The sequence below is a fragment of the Eubalaena glacialis genome, chromosome 15 (genome assembly GCF_028564815.1).
Source record: "Eubalaena glacialis isolate mEubGla1 chromosome 15, mEubGla1.1.hap2.+ XY, whole genome shotgun sequence".
Lineage (NCBI taxonomy): Eukaryota > Metazoa > Chordata > Mammalia > Artiodactyla > Balaenidae > Eubalaena > Eubalaena glacialis.
The window spans coordinates 6,100,113-6,108,799 of record NC_083730.1 but is presented as its reverse complement, the minus strand read 5'-3'; the positions used below and the strand labels follow the sequence as shown (position 1 = coordinate 6,108,799).

The window sequence follows — 8,687 nt, the reverse complement described above, 5'->3', positions numbered from 1 at the left end:
TTATCATAAATATTTTGGTTACATTGTTACACAAAGGACAAATTAACATCCGGTTTGAGGTCTCTTCTTTGATTGCTTTGGGATCAGTGCCATTTCCTTGGCGTACGAATCCTGCACCCATCAACTCTCAGCTGTGTTTTAATAATATTGTTGTACAAGGTGCCAAACAACAAGGATTTGGGAAACTGCTTCTAGGGCACCTCTACCGACACCTTTAACCGCTGCGATTTCCAGGTGGCTTCCCGCGAGGCGCTCCCAGGGGAGTGTCAACACCCTCTGGCCTCGGTGGGTCAGAAGAGGATCCCGATGGGGAAGAACTGGTTGGTCCCGTCGACTTTGAGGCACCTGATCGCGGTGTGCTCACCCAGAAGTGGATCCAAATGAACAAAAACATGCTGCCTGGAAGACTCAGGTGCGCTCAGCAAAGAAACCATGTGATCGGGGACTTGGTCATCACAGCTTCCATGCCCATCTGACATGATTCAGGCCACCCAGGAACATCAGTCTCTTAAAGTATTCCAGAACGTAAATTAAAAAAAAAAAAAAAAAAAAAATCCAGGTTGTTAGTTCCAAAAGTGCCTCCGAGAGAATCTCTTTGAAAGAATAAGCAGAAATGTCCGTTTGTCATTTTCACTTTGCTCTACAGGTACCTTTTGTTTGGTTTGGTCTCCTCCAAAACAAAATACACAGTCATTTTTTGTTTTGTCTTGTTTGGTCTCATCCAGGAATTCAGCACACATTTTTCTCTCCTCACCCCAGCACAAAAGATAAGACCAGGGGTGTGGACGGAGAGCTGTGTGTGGGAAGAAAAGTAGTTTCTTGGGGAAAACACACACACACACACACACATACACAAACAATACAAAACAAAACTGGCAGTCCAATGGCGCAAAATTTGCTTCTCCGGATAAAGCACTTCTTAACACAATGTTCCCTTCCCCCTCCCGCGTCCTCCCATCCACCCGGGGTGGGAGGAAAAGGGCATGAAAGCGAAGCCATTCTTTTTCTTAAGGCTGAACAGACACACAGAGAACACGTTTCAGGGACTGTCGGGCGGTGGTGATTGGCAGGGCTCTCGCTGTGAGCCCAGCCTGCAGCCTGCGGGCCATTCCGGGGGCAGCGGTACCAGGTACAAACAAAAGACGAGAAGTCAGTGGTCCCAGTGATAAAATCCCATATCGACTTTACAATCGCAGGTACAAATTGCTCAGATCCGTCATTTCATTTCTCCTTCAGACCTTGTCATCTAAAACTAATTAGAGGTCAGGTTGCCGAGGCATAGTCAACATTCAAAGAAAACACTGGAGGTCCCGAAGGCGATCACGCTTCTACCACAACAGTCCGACGGAGGAGGCTAGAAGCAAGCTGTCCTGTTCTGGCAAGTTCGGGGTGTTAGGAAGGGTGAACTCCTGGGTCCAGATGGCAACTTCCCCATCATCGGCGGGGCAGGGCGGGGCGGGGATTCTGTGTTCATAGAGGGAAAACCAAGAAGCCCGAGAACGTGGAGTACTTCCAGCCTCCCATGAGGTTGCCCCTCTCCAGTTTGAGGTGGACTTTGTCCTCCCTTTCCATTAGCAGCAGGACACCATTGCTGGCAGCTTCTCGGGTGACGTCCTGGTCCCCTGCGAAGGCGGAGATCACTGGGTAGCCGTTCTGCATTAAACTGACCTGCGAGGCAGAGGGTAAAGCTCAGCAGACCATGATGGACCCCATTCCATCCACTTGTCCTCATCTCCCCCCTCTCCTCCCCCCACCCTGGCCATGGACCTGGACCCATGCGGGGTCCTGACCCAGAGGACTCAGCTGGTGCCCAGGCCCCCGCGACCCCCGTCCCTGGTTCTCCCTGCCTCGCAGAGGGTATGACTATTCCTCCAGAGCCAGAAGTGTCCAGCTGTCAGAGCGACCCACCTGGATGGTTTGTCTGTTGTACACTTTGACCACGTGGAAGCTGAAGCTATAAATCCCTTTTCTCGGGGCTACAAATATACTGGAGGCGAGATCGAAATGGTTGCCAATATTTACTAAGACCTGGAAAAGAAGAGGGGATACAGCACACACAGAGCAAGCCCCTCCTCCGCGTGTGTTTCAGTCAGACTCACAAAATCACCCCCACCCGTCCCTTTAGGAGCTGAAGCACCACCGCAGCACCTGCTCAGGGCACCCAGGCCGCCCCAGGAAGGAAGCAGCCCCGGAGCGCAACGTCCTGCCGAGGAATTGATTTCCGAAGGATGCTAATGGATCGCAATTCAAAAGGATGGCTTTAGAGTATATTTTATTTATGCGTTGAAAACGTGGATGCAAATTGTGGCTGCTGTGGGCAGGGCTGAGAGAAAGCAAGGGAAGACGATCAGCTCGGTAGACACACTGTAACTGAGTCTGTTCAGAGGTCCGTAGGATTCTGGGGACGTGAACGTGAAGCGAGGACCAAAACAGAGCTCCGTCCTGAATGGGCAGAGAAAGGGCTGTGGCGTAAGAGGCCAACTCAGTGAGATAACTTCTGTCAGATAAAGCTTGGGACGAGCTTTGTGTGCTTTAGGAGAGAACAGACCGACCGTGTGAGGTTTCCTCTCTGTTTCCCAGCCCCAGGCATGCCCCTCCCCGCCGGCAGCACATAGTAGGTGCTCAATAAAGGCTGCTGGGTGAAAGACCACACTCCATAAACACTGGCTGTGCCCATTTCCCCTCACTTTACTTCACGTGAGGTGTCTGCTTCCTACGCTGAGCTATGATGTCATGCAAATAAGCTTGGACAACTAAAGGGAGAGTGGAAAGGCAGCTTGGACACCCTTAGCTCAAACGGTGGGAACTCCGCAAGGTGCGAGAATAATGACAAAATGAGCCACGAGATACAAAATCACGTGACCCTCCAGGTGCTATTTCTCAAATAAAAGACGGATGAGACTTGTCAGGATGTCATAAGCAGAACGTGGAGAGTGGAGGGTCTCCCCCATTATGAACAGATTCCCTTTCAGATGTTCAAGGCGGAATATGGCCCCTCTGTCTGGACCTGTCCCCATTCCTTCTCACACACACATGCACAACTCAATTACAATAATAAAATGGTCCGCCTGGTGTTCCCAGCTTTTAAAATGAACAGCCAGCAACAACAAAATCCTAGATTAGAGACCCTGTCATCTGTTCAGAAAATAAATTTCAGCCTCATACCCTTTGCTGTTATTTTGTACACACTCATTACAGATGGATCACACACGGCTCCCAGAGCAACGGGCAGGGTGCCACTGACAACCGCCGGGATGGCTGGGGACTGCGCCACACCAGCTTCTTCAAGGAGCTCCAAGCAGTACTTCATTCAGCCCCTCGACTGCAGGGCTCAGAGACACTCGGGCTCTATCGTTAAAGGCGATGTGCTTCAGGATGAGTCCTCCGCCCTCCGAGGCTGTGCTCCTGTCTGCCTGACGAGGCTTGAGAAAAGAACAAAGCCTCCTCCCTCCAAGCCCTCAGCGCTGCTTCTCCCAACTCAACAACCACAACTCTCGCACCTCCATTTCTAATTCAGGAAACTGGTAAATTCAGGGCCCTGCTGTAGACGGAAGAACACCCACTGGCCCCAGAAAAGCAAGTTTCAGTTACTCCCTAACTGGGGAACCAGAGAAACATCATGTAATCTGCCCTGTCATAGTTTGCTCATCTATAAAATTAGAATCCTACTACTACTTAGCCTGCCTACGTCACAGAGTTTTTCTGACACCCTAATGAAAGGGCAGATGTAAAAATGCTGTGAAAACTAATTCACTGTCTGCTTTAGTTGGACATAATTAAAGACATTTATGTCTCGTAAGAAAAAAACAGATTAAAGAGAGACACGCCCCGTACACACCCCTCCCCAAATTTCAAGTACATAATCCTTAACAAGGATTAAAGCAAATGAAGACACTGGCCTAAGAAGAGGCTTTGGTGTGTGCAGATGTGTCACCACTCAGGTATGCATGTTGGTTAACAGAGAGAAAGGAACTCAATCAGGTGTGCTCAGTAAGCCCGAGCTCCCTGTGTGGGAAGCATTTTGGCAAAAGGAATGGAACGGTGAGGTAAAGTTTGGAAACCACTCTAATGTGTCCTGTTTGTTTCCAAAAAACAACAGAAACCAAGGTGGGGAGGGAGGACACAGAGGAAGGTGGCGACCTCTAATCCTGGGCAGCAGCAACCCAGAGAAGGCGTTGCCAAAGCCTGATCATACGCAGACCCTTCTGCTTTGAAGCCAGTGGGAGAAGTTGAGTGGCCAGAGCAACTTAAGTCACGGCTCTTCATTTTGTGTTTTCTTTATGTAAGCAGGCCATGTATGACATCGATATGCACTTTATGTTACGTTGTGTATATTGTATTTACCGTACATTGCATTCATATAACCACACTCGGTTTTGTTTTGTTTATCTATAACCATACGTGCTATTTCCCCCCACCCCCACTCTTCCCCACTTATTTTTCTGAAGACAAGCATACTCTCCCCAGTCCGTTCCAAAATAAGCAGTAGGTACACATTTTCGGAGCCTTGGCTGAGACCTTCGGAGAAGCCGCGGGCTGAGCGGGGAGAGTTTAAATGCGCTCGGTCTCTAAGTGGCCAGTGGGGTGACAGAAGGCCATCCACCACAAAGGACGGCCCCCATCCCAGCGAAAAGCAAAACGTGCACTGTCCTTTCGGGAAATCTATTTCAGCTCTCTCGGCTCTACGGGACGCTTAGCTTTACAGGACTCTCGGTCCCCCGAGCGCCAACTGAGCTGATTAGTCCTAAAAGAGCTACAACGTGAAAAGGAGAGCTTACTGGAGAAGGGAGGAAGGGCAGAGAGGAGGGGAGAGCCTGGAACTCCACGTCCCGGAGGCCGGCGACCCCCCAGGCCCCCCGCCCTCCCCACCCCGGGCGGGAGGCGAGGGGCAGGCCGGCCGGCTGACCTGGTCGAAGTAGATGGTCATGGTGCGGTTGCTCATCTCGGACGGCTCGTGGTTGGTGCTCCGCGTGGCGGAGAAGGCCACCTTGGCGCTGCCGGAGCGCACGGAGATGCCCAGGGAGGAGGTGACGGCGCCGTCCGCCGACGGGCTGGAGTCGCACACCACCAGGCACTTGCCCTCCAGCACGATGGGCTCCGTGTCATTCTGAGCCCGCACCGGGCAGCCGGCCGGCAGCAGCAGCAGCAGCAGGGCCAGCGCCGCCCCCAGGCCGGAGCCGCAGGCGGCCGGCTCGCGCAGCGCCCCCCGGCGCCCGAGCATGGTCAGCGGCGGCCCGCGGGGGCCCCGGCCCGGCTCCGGCATCCGGGCTGCGGGGGGCGGCGCGCGGGGGCGCGGCGAGGGCGGGAGGGCGCGCGGGAACGCGCGGGGCCGGGAGTAGCCTCCTCTGGCCTCGGTCCCCTGCGCTGATGGTCAAGGCCGGGGTCGTCCTCAGAAGAAAGGCGCCAGCGGACCTGTCAGGGCAAAGAACCCAAACCCTGAGACAGGGAGGTGAAGCTGCGCGGGGAGGAGGCGCGGGGAGCAGGTCCCTGGGGCGCTCGGGCCCCCTCCCTGGAGGCCACCCCCTCGGTGCCTCGCACTGCCCCCCGGAGAGCCCGACTGGCACACAGGTCCCGAGAAACGCCGGGGCTCACTGGCCAGGGCATCCCCGAAGGCTCCCGGGCGGCGCGCGCCGGGGGCGCGGTCAGGTAAGGGGCCCGCAATTCCGCAGGGCCTCGGCAATAGGGACACGGCCGGTCACCCGCGGAGACGCGGTCAACGCCACCCCGGCCCATTCAGCCCAAGGCAAAGGAGGGCTCAAGACACAGGCAAAGAAAAAGATCCACTAAGCCTTAATGGCTTTAATTTCAGAGGCATTTTCTCTAAAGCCACACCAAGAAACCTTTTTCCTTTCTCTGCTTTCCCTTTCATCCTCTATTTCTCCGACCTAGAGACTTTTTTTTTTTTTTTTTTAAGCAATCCATTTAGTGAAGATCTTATCCGTTTTCCACCCCATGAACAAATCCCCAGGAAGCTCCTTCGGGCGAATAAGATTAAGAGGAAAAACAAAAACCAGAAAAGAAGAGAGAGGAATCCTAAAACCGAACATCCACTTCCAGCGCCCCCCCCTGCCAGCAGCGAGCCCCTTTGGAGAAGCCCCTCGGATCCCTCTCTCTGGCGCAGGACCAGAGGATTCCGGCGGTGGGAACCCCGAGCTTGGCTTATCGTGCAGCTTTTGTTTCCGGACTCCGGGCTCTTCTCCTCCCGGCCAGGAGGCAGCCTCTGCAGCTTTCTGCCAACTTACGCGCCCGTCTGCACTTGTAACCGGGCCCCTTCTTCCCCCGCTAAACTAGACATATCTCTCCAATACCCAGGCGAGAAACAAAAAGCAAAGAAACCTCTCCCCTCACCGCCCGCAGTCTCCGAACAACTCAGCCAACTGCCTAAATAGTCCTCATAAGAAGAGACAAGTTGTTTCCCGACGGATAGCCTCCCTCCTCAGCCCCTGAACAAAATGATTTCGATGTCCTCTCCCGCTCTCTCTCCGCCCAGCCGCAGACCCGCGATGGTCCTCATTGAGACAGACGCACGAATGCAGTTAACGCGCCGATCGCGGAGGGCAGGGCCGGGCTGGGTTACCTGGAACATCCATGATGGGCGAGCACCGCGGTCCGCGAACTTGTTCTGCTCGGAGAAGACGAGCGGGAGCTGGCGGGAGGAGACACCGAGCGCGACCTCTTCTCCCGGCGCTTGGCCAATAACCGCGCCGCCCCGCCCTGCCGCTTTCCCGCGCCGGCCCGCGCCCCGCACCGGCGCGTTCCGCGCCCCGCTCCGCCCCGCGCGTCCCGCCCCGCGTCTGCACCGCACCCGGGCCCGCAGCCTCGGAGGGGCCCTCGCGCCCGGCGCGCCCGCTGCTGCTGCCTCCCTCCGCCGGCCCCCGCTCAGTCCCGGCCTCTCCTCCGGTCTCCGGACCGCACCGCCGAGCGCCGCGGACGCCCTGAGCACCCCGCGCGCTGCCCCCTCCCGGGCTGGGCGCGCGCCCCGCACCGCCCCGGTCCCGCTCTCACCCGAACACCCAGCGCGAAATCCTCCCAGACGCCTCTCTTTCAGAAATTAGGCAACCTCGAGAGCGCCGGTCGCGCCTCTTCTTCTCGATTCTTTCCTTTCTTTTCCAAATTCCCTCCAAGTCTTAATCCTGAATAGCGTGATCACTTTCATAATTAGTGGGGAAAGCAGTTTTCTTAAAAAAAAAAAGAGGACTGGGATGAAGAGAAAAATCTTGGGATCTTAATGATGGGAAAGCTGGGGTTCCGGAAGCTCCGGTTTGGGAAATGCCAGGTCTGGGCAGGGATTAGAGGGGCGCCTCCGCCTGGGTTTCTACTTCTGCTCCCCTGAACCTGGGGGCTGGTGGGGCGCGCTGGCACTCGAGCGCTTAGTTATTAAAATGCCTGCTCTGAGCTCTCACCACCCGGGGACACGCGCCGGGTTTCCGAGCTGCGCCCCCAGCGCGGGCGAGAAGCGCAAGCACGGACGTGGGGCGCCACCTGCGGGCGCTGGGGCCTCCCTGCCGCGGGCTGCGGGCCAGCGGGCTCGGGGAGAGCCGGGGAGTCCCGCGGACACGGGTAAGGCTCGCTGATGGTCTTCTTGGACCCCCCAAAGGAGTCCGGGCCTCTGCAAAAATGTGGCAGCAGGAAACGATCTTTCCGGTCTCCTTCAGTGCCCTGCCCCTGAGAGAATGAAGCCGCACCCTTGCTTTTGCAGATCTTCGCTGTTCTAACGACTCTGTCAGGATGATTTATGCTGCGGTCAGGTTATCGTCGCTTATCATTGTCTTTAAAACCTTTGCAAGGACCACTGGGCTGTACAGTCCATGCCGCCCTTAAACAAAGACAATATTTAAATGGACACTCTCTTTATAACCCGACTTCTAAAGACGTCGTTTAAAAAAAAAAAAAAAACTTAGTCCTTTGACTTGCGTAGTATGCCTTTGCTGATAGGCTGTTCAGAAATAAACTGTAAGTGGGCCAGTGCTGTTCAGAAGAACAGAATGAACGTATAGCTTATTCCTCCAGACTTCACACTTAACCCTCTTTCGTTTGAAGATTTCAGCCAGGGTTCTGGTCCCAGCCCATAACGTGGGGCTTTGCAGGTAGGGGGTTTTCAAGGCCTTCGTTCCCATAGGCTGGGGCATGGCTCCTCTCCCTCGTTAGAACTGCCAAGGCCTCGTCTCTAAGAGCGCGAGATGAAATTGACTTCACATCAGTTCCGCCGAAATAGATGCGTAGGAAGACAGGGGCAAAGTGAAAACGGAATTGCATATTATTACCTGAGACAAGGTATTTAGTATGGTAGTAAAAATGTGATTAAAAGAACTTCTGAGCCAAATGTTTTCTACTTAACATGCAAAATAGGACAAAATAGCCCCCCAATCTATTCTCCCCCTAAGGATATTCGCTGAAAACGAAGTACTTTGCTTCAACATTTTTATAACATGCTGGTCAGATGTATTGGACTTTGTCAGGAAACGTTTTCGAAGCCACCATATTTTGTTACCATTTGTATGAGTTTAACACAGTGGAAATTGTTGATTCTTACTCTCCTATTTTTATTCCAACGTTGCATCAATTTCGCAATCTCTTATTGTCAAAATAAGCACAAGTCTATCCTTCCATCACAGAGAATACGGATTTGTGTGCAAACGTAAATAGCAAGGGACTCCAGATCTATGAAAGAAATGTGAACTTAGACT

The 8,687-nt window shown here is 54.1% G+C and overlaps 1 protein-coding gene across 1 annotated transcript; it reads right to left on the bottom strand.

The window, feature by feature from the left end:
• Positions 1-1,470: 1,470 nt before the first annotated feature.
• On the bottom strand, positions 1,471-5,263 carry CBLN2 (cerebellin 2 precursor). Its single transcript, XM_061170013.1, has 3 exons — positions 4,907-5,263; positions 1,909-2,028; positions 1,471-1,668 (listed from the first exon to the last, which is right to left on the bottom strand). The coding sequence occupies exons 1-3, from the start codon at positions 5,261-5,263 to the stop codon at positions 1,471-1,473; spliced, it is 675 nt and encodes a 224-aa protein (XP_061025996.1).
• Between the last annotated feature and the right edge of the window lie 3,424 nt (positions 5,264-8,687).

Bases quoted from the DNA above. Each gene is read 5' to 3' on its own strand.
- CBLN2 (XM_061170013.1), bottom strand. From the start codon at position 5,263: ATGCCGGAGCCGGGCCGGGGCCCCCGCGGGCCGCCGCTGACCATGCTC. The intron at 2,029-4,906 runs GTCAGCCGGCCG...CTTCTTTTCCAG, and splicing joins TGACCATCTACTTCGACCAG to GTCTTAGTAAATATTGGCAA. The intron at 1,669-1,908 runs GTGGGTCGCTCT...TCTGCCTCGCAG, and splicing joins ACAACAGACAAACCATCCAG to GTCAGTTTAATGCAGAACGG.